The 19299-nt window shown below is 40.8% G+C and overlaps 1 protein-coding gene across 1 annotated transcript in view; it reads left to right on the forward strand.

The window, feature by feature from the left end:
- tsnare1 (T-SNARE Domain Containing 1) overlaps positions 1-19299 on the forward strand; it is a 380158-nt gene that overhangs the window by 228833 nt on the left and 132026 nt on the right. The window contains exon 8 of the mRNA XM_075466546.1: positions 671-826. Within this exon, the coding sequence (XP_075322661.1) occupies positions 671-826 (156 nt within the window). The remainder of the gene's footprint in view (positions 1-670; positions 827-19299) is intronic.

Genomic DNA, 19299 nt, shown 5'->3' on the forward strand with positions numbered 1-19299 from the left:
ATGACAGAGCTTTAACCTGCATCTGCGGATGCTACAGTGAGCTGTGTTCACAGACAATGATTTCTGGAAGTGTTCCTGAGCCCATGCAGGGATTTTCCAGGTCAGAATCAGGTCTGTTTGTAATGCAGAGCTGCCTGAGAGCTGACTGAGGGCCTGAAGATCACAGACGTTCACTCTGACTTCCCACCGTGGACCTTGCACATAGGACTGTCTCCTGATTCTCCTCATGATGGACTTTCAAAGCAATTAGCAATTTTACATTGAGGAATATTATTTTGAAATTGTTCACAGTTTGTAGACACATTTTATTGCAGATTGCTGATCCTCTTTCCATCTTTACTTCTCACGGACTGTCTCTCTGGAGTCTTTTGGAAGGCAGAGTGAACCGCCAAAACACTGCATGTCCTGGGAAAATAACGCTGAAGCTAATGTAACTACTTTGACTGTTCTGTCTTATTCAATAAACAAACTTTATTATGTTTACAGGCGACGATCCATCTGGTGGTTGGCAGTACATTGTAGATTGGAGAGATAGATGTAATGCTGCGTTCCAATCACAGATCAGAACACAGATTTTTTTCAGTGGCAGCAGCAAACTATTTGAAAGCATTTTGACTCTTTTTGCTGAGGGAAATACGCAGATCTAATGTGTGCGTTTGTGTGTTCACAGAGTCCTCAGACTCCATCCCAGGAGCAGACGGATGAGGGTCCACTGTTTGGAGAAACAACTGCTTCAGATAAAGCAGATCAAGCTTTTCTCTCTGAGATCAGTGAGGAAGATGTGGAGGTGCTTCGTCACAGAGAGGAGGCCCTGCTTCAGATTGAAGTAAGAACTCAACACATCAAGTGAGATTAAGGAATCAGAAACAAAAATCACACAATCCCAGATTCGAACAACTCCAGCATCACAGCTGGTACCCAACCCCTTTGCTTCAAGAGCAGCAGTTGGTCTGATTAAGGACATCTTGTTCATCACTCCTCAAAAACAGATGTCATTAAGGAGTTTGCGGATGACAAATAAGAACCATGCCTATAAATGGGATTTTTACAGTTTTAGACAGCATAAACGAAAATGCCCATAATTTGGCCAAGTACTTGAGATTGAATGCTGATAGAAACTCCCAAAAAGTATAGGAACTTACTATTATTTTTCCCTGGAGGCCAACACTTAATGACCAAGTTAATGACTTCTGACAGGATCCATCTTCTCCTTCTCCCTTTGAAAGCTTATTGCTTGTTTTTCCTTCACCTGGATAAAGTGCATATGGAATCATAGCGTTTCATGTCTTCATCTTTTAAGCCAGCACAAGAGAACGCATTTCCCGTTACAGACTTTAAAATCACATGTACGATATCTCTGATGGATTACAAATGAGATTTCAGATGGATGCATCTTCCTACTAATTCAATTCATCCATCTTCTATATCCATTTAATCCAAGTCAGTGTCATGAGGGGCGGGAGCCAATCCCAGCCGTCACTGGGCAGACTACACTCAGGACAGGTCGCCAGTCCATCTCAGGGCCACACAAACAACCATCCACGCTCACTCCGAGGGTCAATTTAGAGTCACCAATTAACCCAACAGGCATGTTTTTGGATGGTGGGAGGAAGCTGGAATACCTGGAGAGAACCAACACATACACAGAGAGAACATGAAAGGCCCCTGCTGGGATTGGAAACTGGAACTCTTTAGGTGATGGTGCTAACACACCACCATGCAGCCCTAAATTTAATTTAAATCATATGTATCAATCATGCATTAGTTACTATACGGTAGAGAACTTAAACACGAGGTAGTTTTTGCTCTTTTTGTCTTTAATTTGGTCATCACCATCCTCCGTGAGAAATATCTGAATGGTTAGCTTCACTAAGCTCACAATCGTGTCCTGGCTTGTGTCGGTCTGATTTAAAGTAATCAGTGGTACAGCTGTGTGCACCGGCTTTTCAGAACTACCTACTGCTGCTGGAAATGACAATTTTGCTACATGTTTGTCAAAGCCGACACCGATCACTGCAGTTCCAAATAGCAGGTGCGAATGCCCCCATGTAGCTTTGATTTGTTTTTCTTAAATATAGTGTTGCTCAGAAATAACAATAGTTGTTTTTTCAGTACAGTACAACCTGTCTTTCCTCTCTTCCATTTAGCCTCGTTTTGCTATATAATAATTCACAGGGTACAAACCGAGCATCTATAGTAGGCCTCTGACATCCACAGTGAGTGACACGTATTCAGATGATTGCAATTCATGCCACCAGACGTCAACATCCTACACCCTGGACCTTTAAAGGGATAGTTCGCCTCTTTTGACATGAAGCTGTATGACATCCCATATTAGCAATATCATTTATGAACATCTTCTTACCCCCCGCTGTGTCCTGTGAGCAGAGTTCCAGCCTCGTTTTGGTGTTGATGAAGGTAGTCCGGCTAGTTGGCTGGGGTTTAAAAAATAAAGCGTCTTGCTTCTCAAAACAATATGCGTAAAAAAGAGTAATACATTTGTATCACAAAATTCTTATATCTTTATCAATGTTTACCAATCTTTTTGCCAAAATCATATTTTACTGCAGCTGATAAATTATTTTCTTCTTTTATATGGGGGAATGGGGTCCCTAGGATTAAGCGTGTTTTTTTTTTTACAAAGGCACAGATCTGTTGGTGGGTTAGCATTACCCAACCTGAGAAATTATTATTGGGCAGCCAACAAACAGAAAATGAGTCTCTGGGTTCAACAGCCAATGCTAAATTGGTGTGAGATAGAAGCGAGTTCATGTACCTCCACTTCACTTATGGCGTTGCTCACATCTGAACTACCCATTCAATCAACCCAATACACTTGTAACCCTATTGTCATTTCTACCTTAAAGATCTGGTCTCAATTTAGACTCACCTTTGGACTGAAAGGGGCATCTAACCATAGTCCATAGTGTGCAACAACCATCATTTTATTCCCTCCAGCATTGACTCTGGCTTTTCCATCTGGCAAAGCTTGGGCCTAAGAAGACCTCTACACTGACGGTTCTTTTCATAGCTTTACCACACTTTGTGAAAGATTTCACCTTCCTCAATCACATCTCTTTCGCTATTTTCAGGTCCGCAACTTTGCTAAGCTGAAGAATTTGGATTTTCCAAACATCTGATACAGCAGCTGACTTAATTTTTAACATTTCAAGCCATCAAAAAGGCTTAATCTCAAAAATATATGGATCAATATCCCAAATCACAGAAACTGGGCTTGACAAGATAAAAAGGGACTGGGAGGAGGAGTTGGGTAGCCCTATAGCTGACAATGATTGGAAGGAAGCACTCACTAAAGTTAATGGTAGTACATCTTGTGCAAGGCTGAATTTAATACAACTTGAAGTGATTCACCGCATCTACTTCACCAACTCTAAACTAGCCAAGATATATCCCAATATTAGAGATACATGTAATAGATGCAATTTATCTCCAGCTAACATGACACATATGTTTTGGTCTTGTCCTTGTCTCCATGATTATTGGACTAATGTTTTCCACCATATGTCCAAATTTCTGAATTTTACATTGCCACCAAGTGCAGAAATTGCTGTCTTTGGGATAATGCCAAATCATGAGAAGTTCACAAAATGGTCAAAGAACGTTATTGCTTTTACATCCCTACTTGCGAGGAGAAGAATCCTAATGGGCTGGAAATCACCACGTGCCCCTACAACATCCACATGGCTTAAAGCCCTCATGATGTTTCTTAGTCTCGAAAAAATTAAATACAATATAAGAGGGGCTCCTGAGAAATTTGAGTTAACCTGGAACTCGGCACTAGAATACATAAATAACTTAAAAACACTTGAAGATCCTTAAGCATTGATAGAGCATAATCTGACCCTACTATCTTACTCCCTAACCAACTTTTCTACTGTTTTTGTTTGTGTTTTATTTTTGGTGCTGCTGTCTCATATGTGCCCAGTTAGAGGATGTCTATATGTTTGTTTTTTCCCCCTCTTGATTGTATTTTGATTGGTAGTGTAAAGGACATATGTATATGCATCTCTGAAAGTAGCTTATTTAAAGCGGCACTATGCAACTTTTTCATGGTCATAAAATTGCTTGGCAATCATCAGATAGCTTGGCTGACCTGTTCTGATGAAAACGGTGACATTTCCATCTCCATCTGGTGGCCCTAGACCGAAACAGCGCTTGCAACTTTGCCTGTGGCGCCGCGTGCTTTGTTTACCTCTGGAAGTCTCGCGACACACGAGAGCCGAGAACTACTGCTTCACGGCAGGTCTAAAGGGCTCTGAGCCGAGCCAGGTAGCCTGATAAGACACACCTCTCTCCATTAGCTGTCGACGGCTAAATTGAATGTGGTTAGCTTCTAGAGTAGTAATATATAATATGGCTAGACTGTCGCCTTATTTTCTACGGAGCTCCCCCTACAGCTTTGGGGTGTGTATTGCATGGTAAACAAACCCTGTGTTACTGAAAGTTGCATAGTGCCGCTTTAACCAAATTGTTACATACATGTTTTATTGTATGTAGTGAGGAGGGCAGGGGAGGTTGGGGGGATTGAAAGGGTTTGTTTGAAAGAAAAAAAAGAAAATTGAAGCTTTCAATGTTAAATTGTAATTTTTATATGTGAAATCAATAAACATATCTTTAAAAAAATAATAATAATTACCGTGACCCTTATGCGAAAGTGAAGCTTTTTGTGCTTAAAGAACTGAAATGGAGATGGCTGATGTGATTATGATGGATTTTTAAAGTTTTCCTGTTGATTTTGTACTGCTCAGCAACATCCCTGATGTTTAGGGTGTATTCAACCTCTCTGCTTGTGTGAAATCTGAATATTTTTCAAGACTTTTGTATTGTATGTCTTGAACCGTCTTCTGTAGCATATGGCTGAATGGAAGCAGATAGAAGGCTGGCACATGCCGCCACAGTCTGCTTTTAAAATGACTAGCCTTTACACAGCAGTCCAGCTCTGAACAGCAGTGGTTTGAAGACTAATGATAATGTTTTAGGAGCACTTTACAGCATAATGAAGATGTATCACTCAGCCCAGTTGGAGCTGTCTGAACTTCATCAACGTTTCAAATCAGCTAATCCTGCTGCAGGAGCTGAGTTCTGAATAGGAACAGAAAAAAGGAAGAGCATCAATCTCTTTCCACAGAGTGACATGCAGTGAAAGAGCTGCAGTACAAATGACAGCCTCATTTTAGCACTCTGGCTGAGATGTGCCAGGCAGATGATTGGTGTTCGGACAGGGTTGTCTGGCTGGAGCTTTAGTTAGAGCATTATGGATAAATGTTATCGGCAGCCCCCGGGTAGGTTCTTAGGGGCTTGACGTTGTTCCATAGGGGAGTGATACTATCTTACAATATTCTTTTTCACCACCATCCTCACCTCTTCTCTTTCCATCCAACCCCCTCCCCACCCCCATATCTTTTCACCCAACTAAATCAGTTGTGTTGTGAGTCCCAATGCATCACCCTTTTCTTCAGAGCTCCCAGAGGACCAGAAGAAGCTGGTGTCCGTCTTCGTTATCAGCATCTCTCTTGAGAAGTATGGGTCTGAGTTAATTTTACCTCCTCTCAGGCTGGATGTGTGTGAAGTCGACAGAAGCTTGCTAGCAGCAGCTGTGATTATATGTTCTGGTACACAAAGTGAAAGTTAACTCTGTGCAGTTTGCCGACTTTAGAAAACCTTTCCTCTCCTAAATCTCCAGTCTAAGACCAGAGGCTTTTTATCTGACAACAACAAAATAACTTTTGGGTACAAATTATGTTTGGGGGGGACTCTGTGAGGGTAACTACCAACTATGGGGTGTACCTGAAAGCTAGAAACTTCTAAAGGCCAAGTGAATACGTGATACTTGTACATAACACAAAGTTCATAATGAAACATCACCATGTGCCCATTGTCTAGGAATGGGCTGGAATGAGTGATTAAACATGTTCTTGAAAAATGCTGCACTGACTTTTAGCCTCGCATTTTTAAACACAAATCCACTCTGGAACGAGAAAATGTTTTTACTGGTCCACAGTACAAAATGTAAATGTTTTACAATGAATGAACCAAAATGTTGATTAGCAACAATTTGAAAGCTCAAGAATTTTTACATGTCTATGTCTGGATGTAGAAATGATGACACACTATATTGCCGAAGGTATTCACTCATCTGCCTTTACAGGGATATGAAATGAGTGACATCCCATTCTTAATCCATAGAGTTTAATATGACGTCAGGAGGGGGCAAACCCCAAACTGTTTCCACAGAGTTGGGAGCATGAAACTGTCCAACATCTCTTGGTATGCTGAAGCATTCAGAGTTCCTTTCACTGGAACTAAGGGGCCAAGCCCAGCTCCTGAAGAACAACACCCCCAATCATAATCCCCCCTCCACCAAACTTTACACTTGGCACAATGCAGTCAGACAAGTTCCCCTGGCAACCGCCTATTCCAGACTCCTCCATCAGATGCCAGATGGAGAAGCGTGATTGGTCCCTCCAGAGAACACGTCTCCACTGCTCTAGAGTCCAGTGGCGGCGTGCTTTACACCGCTGCATCCGACGCTTTGCATTGCACTTGGTGATGTATGGCTTGGATGCAGTTGCCATGGAAACCCATTCCATGAAGCTCTCTACGCACTGTTCCTGAGCTAATCTGAAGGCCACATGAAGGTTGGAGGTCTGTAGTGACTGACTCTGCAGAAAATTGGCGACCTCTGAGCACTATGAGCCTCAGCATCCTCTGACCCCGCTCTGTCATTTTACCTGGCCCACCACTTCCTGGCTGAGCTGCTGTCGTTCCCAATGGCTTCCACTGTGTTATAACTTCACTGACAGCTGACTGTGGGATATTTAGCAGAGAGGAAGTTTCACCACTGGACTTGTTGCACAGGTGGCATCCTATCATGGTACCATGCTGGAGTTCACTGAGCTGCTGAGAGCGAGCCATTCTTTCACAGATGTTTGTAGAAGCAGTCTGCATGCTGAGGAGCCTGGATTTATACACCTGTGGCCATGGAAGTGACTGGAACACCTGAATTTAATTATTTGGATGGGTGAGTGAATACTTTTGGTAATATAGTGTATCTATGTTTTGCATTAGGTGAAACAGCCATATAGGGATGTTAGCCCCTTTTAAGATGCGCGTAAACACTAGAGGTGTAGGCTGATGTAGACTGTCATACATAAATCTGGTAATGGTAATCCTAAGAGCAATGGGCAACTGGAGATATTTCATCCAAAATGCTTCTTCAGGCTTCTTCAGACTAGATGGTGGGGAGTATTAGCTTATAAGCAGAGAGGGTCGTTACAGTCACGTGTCAAACTAGTACAACTGAACCCTGATTTATGACTAATGACTAATTACCATTTTTTTGTTTATTAACACAGTAAATTTTTAATTTGTCTTCTTTGGATTAATAAAGTACGAGTCTTTTCTATCCAGTATTTCCCCAAACCTTTGTAAGTGCTTTGCTGTGGCTGCTTCCTCACAGCCTGCTGAAAGAACCTTGTTGTCTTTGGCTTTAAACATGATTATACAACTTATATGTGTTGGTGCTTTGCTAACACTATTGTATGTGTTTTAGTGATTTGCTGCCACTTGGGGGCACTCTGTGAAATGTGTGGAACAGTCTGATTTATGGGCTTCTCTTGATTATTCAATTCAGTTTTATTTATATAGCGCCAAATAACAACAAATGTCATCTCGAGGCACTTGGTGCCTTTGATTATGTTGGTGCTGTTTATGCGACAGCTTTGCTGTAATGTGAAAGTCGTAGTGGCCAAAAATCTGCTTTGTGTTGGAGTAAAACTACATTTTAAGATAATGAAAATGTTTTATTGTTGGTAATATGTGTTTTCACCTGTCCTTTATTCTTATTCTATCATTTTGCACATAGTTTCGGATGGCGGTTCCACCAGCGCACAGCATCTTTCTCTGATGGTTATACAATGTTAGCTTTATAGCTGTATGCATGTCTGTCTGTACTGATTGAATACCTGAAATCCTTAACTCTGCTTTGGTTTAGGTCAACACAGACAGATATTCCTCTTTGTGGTAATAGTGGAACAGATAATCAATAGCAAAGTCTGCATCAGTGTTGAGATACCAGGACGTGATGATAAGAAGTAGGCTCCAGGAGTATTAAAGTAATGGACACGAGCTGCAAAACTCTACGTGTCTTATCTGTAATGGGGTTAACAAATAATTTGACATGGCAAACAGCATGCAAGCTTAAAGGGGAAGTTCGGATTTTTTAAACCTTGACCTTATCTCTGGCATAAAATACGTTCATCAGCTTGCCAGAGCTTCACTAAATCCAGGTTGTGCAAAGGAAGCCTGTGAAAGCTGAACTTCGTCCAACTAGTCATTTTGTTTGGACAATTTGAAAATACTCAAACACAAACCATGTTACCAGCAGTAGCAAACTCTGTGTGAAGTTAGCCGACTGTCACAGAGCCCGAAGTAAATGAGCTGTGCTGCCGCGGCAATGACGTCATCCCAGTAGAAGCGTGTGTAGAAAGCTTCCTATAAGCCCCCTGATAGCCCCCAATAACAACAACACGGCAGCTCTGAGCTGCCTTTCATTCATTCATTGGTGGAATAAAGACAGATAATGCCTTATTTAGAGACTGTATTGTCTGTGCCCTGTTCTCTCCCGTTATATGGATATACGCCGATCTAAATATCTTCCGAAGGACGCCGACTTTCACCAAACTGTTATCGGTGAGTAGGTGAACATATTTTATGCCAGAAATAAGGTCCAGGTTTAAAAAAAACAAACTTCCCTTTTAAGTTAACAATGCTTAACCCTCCTGTTGTCTTCGGGTCAAAATGACCCGCCACTGTGTTAAACCCCCCCAAAAAAACCACTAAATGCTATTTTTTTAACTTGAAATTTTATGACTTTTCCTAGATTGGCCCCAACAGCAGAAAAAGTGAAATGTTGCTTTTATTCACATTTCCATGTAAGCTGTACAAAAAAATGTACAAAGGTGGTCTTCGGGTCAAAATGACCCGTGAGGCAAATAGAGTTGAAATCAAGGTCACAGAGTTATTTACAAACCACAGAATGTTACAATGTTTTAGTTGTGTCTCAGATCAATCAGTAGCAGAAGCAAACAAGGCAAATCTCAGACTGCAGAATACCACCTGTTTATTTCCAGAGGTTATAAAGGTGTTGCAGATAACAGGACCCTGAATTCTGTCTGTGCTGAAGCCATGAGTGTGCGTTATAACATCGAAGAGGCTGTAGAGCTGATTTTCTCAGATGTCCAGCAAGACAACTCTGATTCAGAACAGGAAGTGGAGGATGTATCCGAAGAAGAAGATGGGGAGGAATACAACCCAGAGCATGATGAATCATCTTCAGAAGAAGAAGAAAACCCTGAAGCTGAAAGAGAGACTTTCCTTTCAAAAAATGGCAAAATAACATGGTCTTCAGCAGAATATGACCAACACGGCAGGCATGCAGAACAAAACGTCATAAAGGTGACCCCAGGACCCACAAGGTATGCCGTTTCTCATGCTCATGACATTGTCTCTACATTCTTTTTATCACACCAGCATTATAAAAAATAATCCTGGAGATGACAAATCTGGAGGGTTTGGCCCAGCAAGTCAGCAAAATATGGCATCAAGTCATGGGTGGCTTGCGATGCCAAATCAAGCTATGCTTGAAAAATGCAACTCTATACTGGGAAGCCGACCAGTGGATGCCCAGAGAAGAACCAGGGGATGTGAGTTGTGCTTGATGTGACAGAGGGGTCACAATGTGACATGTGACAATTACTTCACCTCTTATGAACTCGGACAGCAGCTCCTGAAGAGGAAGATCACCATGGTTGGTACAGTTCGAAAGAACAAGCCTGAGCTCCCACCTGCACTGCTTGCGTCAAAGGAGAGAGAGGTCTTCTCCTCAAAGTTTGCCTTCATGCCCACCACCACTCTAGTTTCCTACCTCCCAAAGAAAAACAAGAATGTAGTTCTTCTGAGCACACTGCACACAGACGGTGACATTAGCGATCGTGAGGACAGGAAGCCAATCATCATCCTACACTACATCCGCAACAAAGGAGGTGTGGGCAACCTAGATAAGGTTATTGGAACATACAGCTGCAGAAGAATGACTGGCCGCTGGCCCCTGGTCATCTTCCACAACATCATTGATGTTTCCTCCTACAATGCCTTTGTGATTTGGAGAGAGATCAACCCGACCTGGATGTCTCGTAAGCAGAACAAGAGGAGGGTGTTCCTGGAGCAGCTAGGAAAGGCACTTGTAACTCCACTCATTGAAAGAAGGAAGCATGTCCCCCGCACAGAAGCCTCAGCAGCAGCTGTGAAAGCTATTCAGAGTGCAGGAGCTCCTGATCAACCTGAGGATCCAGCTACCACAGCCACTTCCCCACCTGGCGCAAGTAAGAGGAAGTCAGTTCTGCCCTCAAAAGAGGGACTGTAAAACACATACTGTGTGCTGCAGGTGTAAGAAATATATCTGCAAAGGCTGTGCACTTGCATACTGCCCTACATGTGCTAATTAGTTGAATGGGTTATGTTGTTTTTCATATTTTTGTATTGTACATTGTCTTAAGTTGTTCACTGGAGAAAAAAAAGTGAAGAGGGAAAACTCAGGTATTAACACATTTTGTGGTGAATGACAATATGCAAGATGAAATTTGGTGTTTAAAATTCAATTAAGCTGCTTATATTGGGGGTTTAGCGAAGGCGGGTCATTTTGACCCGGAGGACACAGGGTGTATAGAGAAAATGAGGACAACAGGAGGGTTAAAGAAGGAGCTCTGATCAGCTTTAAACCTGGACTTGTTGCCTATGTGGGTTGTCATATCCCACCTCTGCAGCACTTCATATCCCTCCTTTGACTGTCATCTTCAGGCAACACTTTCTACATTTTGGCACCGGATATCATTTAATCCAAAATGAATTTATAAAGAAAAAAGGGCGTAGCATACAACAGGTTTCAAGGGGATCTTAATACCACACTTAGACTGGCAGAAAAAAACAAAACAAAAAGCTCCCTCATCAAAGCGTGGCTGCTCTGCCAACGCTTCCTCGGGACCATCAGAGGAAAAACCTCTCATAAATAACTCCCTCAGAAAAACATCAAGACTTGGTCACGTTTATCCAAATCTCTGAAAATGTGATTTATTAAAAGTGTATTCTCTTTACACATTGAAGCTAACTGTATGATGGCAGATTGCGCAATGCTGGCTGCCCTAGCAAAAAATGAGACCACCATTCTTTTCTGAAATCCAAAAATCGACACTCTACTCAAACATTTTTTTCCTTTTTACCTATTTTTTTGGTTTCAGGTTCCCCACCAAGTGACACTGTTCACTCTGCAACGTTCCCCTCATGCTCACAGTAGTCAGTCATGCAAATGGAGGATACATAAGATAACCATAACCAGGGCCACTGACAGGTTTGGCTGGGCCCGAGACCCCCCCCCCCCCCCCCCCCCTCCCCCGTAGCAACCCACCCACACCCACCTCTACTTTCCCAGTCTCTCATTTATTGCGGATAAACTAAAAGGATTATTTGCCACTTTGCCTGGATATGGATATGGACTGAGTGGAGTTATGGCTTTCAAAATCCTACCACAATAAAACTCACGCTATTTTATTCATTTAGAGCTCATAAACAGCACATTTCATCAACCATTTTTCACTTGACCAAGGGAATCATGTTAAGGGTACTTTTATTTATCGCCAGACCCGCGTGTATGTCCGCTGAACTTTCTGAGAATGTTCGGGGAACAAGGTGGAGCCCATTCATCTGGCGAGTGTCAAGTTAAATCAGTCTAAACGAAAGTTACAGGCTACCCCAAAACGTCACGTTTATAACCCATTCGTTACATTCAACTCAATCTAAATGGCAATTTCACACGTTGCCATGTCTATACTGGCTTATTTTACACAAAATAAGGTTAAACCAGAGCCACGTTACACTGGCTGTTATTCAGCTGACCGGGGATGATTCTCAAATCAATTCAGCCTAATTGGCGTGCGTGCCTGAAACATTTGGACATATTTGTGGACTAATGCGCATATTCGTGTTTTTTTTTTTTTGGGCCCCCCCCCCCCATTCCTGGGCCCGGGACAAAATACCCGTTTGTCCCCCCCTATCGGCGGGCCTGACCATAACAGTCACGGCAGATACATTAATGAATTCTTTATATTGCGTAAAAATACTGTAAGTACAAAAATGAAAATAGTATTAAAAGTGATCATAAGAAGCTCTGAAACTTGCATGAAATTTGACTGAAATATAGTTAAGTTAGTAGTATAGTTAATTCATCTCTATTTTTTATGCAATGGAAAAAAGATCAATGGGACTCAGATAAAACGTAGAAATTTTATTCAAATTATAGTGAACATAATAAATGGAAATAAATCATTTTTAATCCCTATAACTGTAGAGTGACAGAATACACTTTAAGCTATTTTATAAAGTGTTTCCACCCTCAAGTCTTTCTGAATATTTTCAAGGTGTGCATAAGAACCTTGAGTGGCATCGTCTGATGGAATCGCTTGTCTTTCTTTATTAGCTTCTCTTCAGACCGTTCTTTTTTTTTTTGTTGTTCTTTTGTCTTGAATGAAATGGGCTTCAAAGCTTGTCCTAATGCATTTGTCATCTTGTCTGGGGATGGCAGTAATGTCATCGGAAGGAAAGCTGTTTGGTGCGTTGACCAGGACCATTTTCCCTGGCTTCCTCCAGGCTTCAGGACACTTACAGTAGGCTAACAGGTCATTTTCTGGGTATATTCACACAGATAGGTATTGTATATCAAATACTTGCACTTGTTGTAATGCACTTTGAGGAGAAAACAATCTATTTGCATCAAAACCACTTTTTTTGTTCTTCTAAGATTTAGAATTGATTAACAATATATTTCACCTAATTCTTTTTCCGTTTGGTAAAATGCCTTCCTGTCCCTGGGGTGTCTTATACATTTTGATGTCGTCCGTGAAGGCCTTTTGCATGTTTTTTGGGTACGATAGGGCAGGTCAGGAGTCATTTGAACTTTTGGTAAACATCTACTTTATTACCATTGTTGAATCCATCATCTGTTAATATGCAAACTTATGAGTTATTCATCATTATTTCTTTTTTTTTTTTAACTAATTCCTTGGTGTGTAATGGTTGGTGTTTATGTGTTAGCAAAGTTTCACATAAGCTACTAAACTGAATTCAGTAAAAATAGGAACTGATTTAAAGGCACAGCATTGGCAAGGTGTTGACCTTGGCAACTGTGAAGTGCTGTAAAGGTGATCAAGTTGCCAAACTAGAGGTGACTTTAATTATTGGGAAATTTCCTCTCATTCTGAACTAAAAGCTCATTTCACAGCAATATGGACAGCAGTAGCCCTATTTCTGTCTGGTCCTAAAGGTTGTGTGAACAGATGGACACGTTTGCAGACTCTGAGGCTCACTACTACCCCAGCAAAGAGTAGAACTGCGACTCTGCTCACCAGCAGTAAAAAGAGAGTGTCCTTTATTGCCTCCACCGTTGTTTTGAAATTGCAGGGGATGAAGCAGGTGGAGTCTCAGCAGACTGTAACCTCTGTCTCCTCCCTGCCCTTCAAGCCCTGCTGCTGGCATCACCTTATTCAGGCATGTTTAGTTCTTGGGCGTCTGCCAGAGAGGAAACGTGAATTTACATTTATAAACCGTTTATTCAGTAAGGGCAAAAGAGATGTGTCTCATACAGTCAGTGTGGGAGAAATGTCATCATTCCTCCCCACCAAGTGTGTGTGTAATCTGCTTAACGTTTTTTACTCCTGCAGCAGTGACAGTGTCCTGTTGCCTGATGCCTTTGGGTTGGGTGGGAGATGTGGGGAGAATTTCATATCAGCATTCAACACATTTATCAAAGAGAGTGAGAACTAGATGGGGGGTTTGGGATGGGGAATGACTTTGAATCCCAGAGATTAGCAGCTAAACTTGTTTCCTTTGTCTCGACCACTTTGATCATCCATATCTCACTTGTTTTTTATAATCTGCTTCATGATTACAGCGTAGAGTGCCTGTGAAAAAAAAAATCTGGGCACCAAGGGCAGAATTTAACACGATGAATGGATGCATGAGCAAAAGAGCTGATATTGAAAAGGCAAACATTTCCATTGAAACATTTCATTTCATAAACAATCCTTAGCATTTTCAACACACTTACTGAATTCATTGTTATCTGTAATAGAATCATATTTGATTTGATTATTGATTTTATTATGTAAAGCACTTTGTGCTGCTTTTTAGTATGAAAGGTGCTATATAAATAAAGTTTGATTTGATTTTGATTTGATGAAATGAAACGCATCAAAGGACCTGAAACTCAAGTCAGGGCATTCTGTATAGTCACCGCAGCTAAATTAGTAAGCACCATTGTGAAGAGCCTGTGTTGCAGTTTTTGGTTCTTGCTTAGGAATGTTTGCCTATTTCCTGAAAAAGCTTCAAGTTCTTGAGATTCTGGGGTCTTCTTACATGCACTCTTATTCTGAGGTCTTCCCAAAGATTCGAAATGAGGTTTGCTTTAAAGAAATGGAGGGCCGTGGCAAAAACTTTACTTTGTAGCTGTTGAGGTAGTCCAACTGTGCCATACTACTGCAACGAGAGTCTGTTCAATTTTCCTGAAGGGTTTTTGCAGGCCAATCAGGGTTTTGGTTTGCCTTTCTGGCAATCCAAAGAACAATTCTTTCTGACAGTTATCGTTTATCTAGATCTCATGTTGATCCCCACTGTTCCTGTTGCTGAACAACTTTACAGCCACCTGGATAAGTTTTGCTTTCATCGTGTAGCATTCCCCCTGCTTTGTAGGCATGAGTTATTTCGGTTTTCAGAGAATTTGGCCATGGCAGAACCCATGGCTATTGATTCTAAAGAAGAGATTTGGAAAGCCAAAGTATTTAGTTTTGAAATTTGTGCCGGCTGATCCCAATTCTTCAGAATCTGCAGGTCTGTCAGCTTGAGGGAAATTATTTTAGCTCAAAACGATCAAAGTTTGGCACGGGACTCTTTTTTTGTTCTAAAATGGCACAAAATAACAGTCATACACTCATCTGACCAAGGATATTAATTTCTCACTCACTTCTGTCACTAAAATTCTGGCCAGAGTATCCAGTTGTCAGCCTTCCTCTACCAAACTGGACAAATGTGTTACTTATTTTCGATGGTCTTAGATTCCTTCAAACTCATCCAAAAAAAGTCTGATTCTGACTAACTGTCAAAACCAGCAATTAAGAATGCATTCATAGAATTGTGTAACCGCTAATCTCATTCAGATGTAAGATACGTGTACTATAAAAACTGCACAAATGTAATTCAATTTCATTCAATTCAGTTTTATTGATATAGCGCCAGATTACAACAAATTTCATCTAAAGGCACCTCAATAATATAGTCCAATTCAAGCCAATTGGAGTTCAATTCATTGTAATCATAATCCAATCAAATCCAATTAATTAATTTCAAAATGAGTCCAATTCATAAATACAGAGCCAATTCAAAAACTATTCCCTAGCTAAGGAAACCAACAGATTGCACCGAAACTTGTCTTCAGTCCAATCTCCCGTCCTGAGCGTGCCTGAGGCGACTGTGGAGAGAAACGACTCCCTTTTAACAGGAACTGGCAGAACCAGAACCAGGAAGGCTGGCCATCCGCCTCGACCAGCTGGGGTTTGAGAAGAAAAGAGGGGACAACAAACACTGTAACACCATTCAAAGGATACCAGTTGGAACAGGGAAACACGAGTTAATGACCACAATAATATCACATATACATAAAGAGAGTAAAGTGAGGAAAGGTGTGACAGATGAGGCCCCCCAGCAGTCTAGGCCTATAGCAGCTTAACTATGGGATGTTTCAGGGTCACCTGAGCCATCCCTAATAAAGAATTACAGTAGTCCAATCTTGAAGTAACAAATGCATGGACTAGTTTTTCTGCATCACTCTGAGACAAGATGTTCCTGATTTTAACAATATTACGAAGGTGAAAGACGGCAGTCCTAGAAACCTGTTTTATATGCGAGTCAAATGATAAATTCTGGTCAAAAATAACTCCAAGGTTCAAATCAAATCAAATCAAATTTATTTGTACAGCACATTTCATGTACAAAACAGTTGAAAGTGCTTCACATAAAATGAAAGCATTGCAGCAGGGAGTGTAGGTTCCTTACTGTAGAACTAGAAGCCAAGGAAATACCAAATCAGGTTCTAAAGATACTTCTAAAGCTGCTGTACTTGATGATACATCAGTGATAATAGTGGGAAGGACTCCATCAATCTTCTCTCTTTGTCAGCATGGCTACAGCGCTGAAGAGAAACCTGGGATTGTTCTCATTCTCTTCTATCAATGATGAATAATAAGCAGTTCTTGCTTTACGAAGGACTATTTTAAATGTTATTAAACTATCTTTCCTACGGTGGCCCTGAAGTGCAAATCACAACAGCAAAAGAGAAAACACAACGACATTAACCAAAACGGAAACAATACTTTCAAAATAAATTGGCTTAAACAATTTATCAAGAACCCACCTTCAATTTGGAACTTCATACCAATATTGTTCCATATGTAGTATCTATGTGGGGAAAAATAATGTTTGTAGATCAATGACCAAGAGAGAAGCATCTGTTTATGAAAATAGGATAGTTTTGAGGGGATTATAATTACAAAGTAAAAAGAAATTTAGGCCTCCTAAATTTCGAGAAAATAAAATTTGGTATGAAGTTATTGATTGGTATAAAATTATTTAAAGTGTAAAAGGCCACCATTACCATGTGAGTTCTTTATTACTGTTTTTTTAATTTAGTGTTTTTTGTTCCTCCAGCAGCGCTCATATTTAGAAAACATGTAAACCATAGTCCTTCTGGTTTAAAGGACGGACCACCACCAGTCCAATCAGCGACGATTCATGTCGCCCGAGGGTACCTACCTTTTCCGTTTTGGTTAGTGTCGTTGTCGTTTCTCTTTTGCCGTTGTATTTTTCTCTTTTGTCGTTGTGTTTTTGTTGTGCCGTTTTGTTTTCTGTTTTGCCGTTGTGTTTTCTGTTTTGTTGTGTTTTTGTTTTGCCGTTGTGTTTTTTGATTTGCCGTCGTGATTTTTTATTTGCCGTCGTGTTTTCTCTTTTGCGTTGTGTTTTCTGTTTTGCCGTCGTGTTTTCTCTTTTGCCGTTGTGATTTGCACTTCAGGGCTACCATACTTTCCAGACTAATTGAGACTCTTCTAAATTAGAGGAACGCCATTGTCTCTCCAGCTTTCTTGCTGTCTCCTTATATGTAATCACATATAAGAGGTTAATTAAGTGTTATTTAAGCCTGTGTACTTCTGCTGAAATCGTTAGTGAATCATGTATTGATGTTTCCCTTTGAGCTGAATAGCACAGCCCTCTCACTGCAGCACAGAAACACCACGGAGAGATGGATAGAAGAAACTTTTATATATGTGGTTATATGGTTTTATAGGATATCATAAAAAGCCAATATGGAATTCTGGTCTTGTTACTTGTTAGGTCCACTTGTCAGCTCTATATGTGGCGGGGGTGGAGGTGATGAAGAGGGCCATCTCTCTCAGCATGGAGTGCTCGTTTGCTGTTGTTACGGATACAGCAAGCCTTTTGTTTGGACTCATCACCTCCCTGTGTTGAAAGGATTTCTTGTCAGTTTGTATTACACACTGATATGTATCTTCTGCATCTAGATTAGTGTTGTTGGAACAATTGTCTCCATCGGTGCCTCCCTGCATGATTTAAATTAATAGTATGTCTGGATTTTCACCCTAAAATGCTTTGTTGCTTTACTGAAGTCAAGTTCATCTCAAGTTGCCGACTGATCTGTATCTCAGGGCTGAATGGGACCGCAGAGTCACACTGAGCTGCTTGTCACATCGTAAAGGAACTGTTTTCCCCCTTGCAGGCTATAAGTTTGCCACTATTCAGCAGGAACAGAAAAAAAAACTTGAAATGTCATGTGTTGACAGAAAATGATGACTAATGTGCCTGTGGAGAGTGAACGCATCACTGAATGTAACCAAATCACAAGTGACATGAGAATCCGTTGATGTGCTGCCTGAACCAGAGCGCACCTGACATCCAGAAACTCACCCCGTTAACCAGTTCCACGCAGAGACAGCCTTCTTTTGTTTGCACTGCGCTAGCCTTTAAAATGGTGGCTTCATTATGGTTGTAATATATAAGAAAAGCACATTTGAAATGAGGAAATCAGCTGCTGACAAACAGTAACATAAAAGTTTTAACAAAAGAGAAGTAGGAAAGACAAGCTAAGAATGGTGATAAAGAAAATAGTGATGTGCAACACCTCAGACTCAGACAGGAAATTTACATGATGAAAATGAGTAAACCAGGGCAGCACCTATTCCAAACCAATTCTGATTTCTAAACTGCATTACATACATTTTAATACCGGAGCCCTTTTACTTGAACACTTGAACAACTCTTCAATAACATTATGTTTGTTATTATCACTATAATTCTTGGTATTTTGTGCAGTATTAGGTTGCAGTTTACCGCACAGTGAAATCTCAGCTGTATGTATATTGACGTTACACAGGATTACATTAAAAAGCACAGAATAGTCCTCCTCGTCAGCTTGACATTTTCTACTTGTCCTTTTTGGCATTTGCTTAATGCACTGTGATCAAGTCGGCCGACAGGTCAGATTAATCTGGAGAGCACGCCGTGTTCTGATCATCATAAACTGTAGCAAACTGCAGAGGTGCCACCATTTTGTTGTTCCATAGTAAGACTGCTACAAAGAACTCATATCAAACTGCCCATCTCCATAGTTGTATCCTTATTAACCTTTTGATTTATTTATTCAAATTAAAGAATGAAGCCATTTCACTTCAGTGTCATGGTCATGTTAATGAATAATAATAATAATAAATAATTAGAGATTCAGTGAAAAAAACTAAACTTAATCTAAGGCTCTTAAACTGTATGAACTGTGCTGATTTGACTGAAAAATGCACCACAGCTCAGTCTACATGACTGGCACAGTCACATGTGACTCATGCAAACTGTTAAATGCACATCATTCCACAGCTGACATGCGGAAATGTGCATCATGGCAAATCAAAACTGTTGCAATTCAAACTTACGGGACGGAAACAAATAATCTCTTTAGTTACAGTACTTGGCTTGAAATATAGTAGGTTATATTATGTTACAGTATGTAGAGACAGTTCACAAACCGTGTTATATGGAAATGAATGTATGGAAATAGAGGCTCACTGTAGTTTGATCACACTCAAATTCAGATTCCAGAGGTGATTAGTTGTGTAA

Source organism: Odontesthes bonariensis, chromosome 5 (assembly GCF_027942865.1).
Source record: "Odontesthes bonariensis isolate fOdoBon6 chromosome 5, fOdoBon6.hap1, whole genome shotgun sequence".
In the NCBI taxonomy this organism is placed as follows: Eukaryota; Metazoa; Chordata; class Actinopteri; order Atheriniformes; family Atherinopsidae; genus Odontesthes; species Odontesthes bonariensis.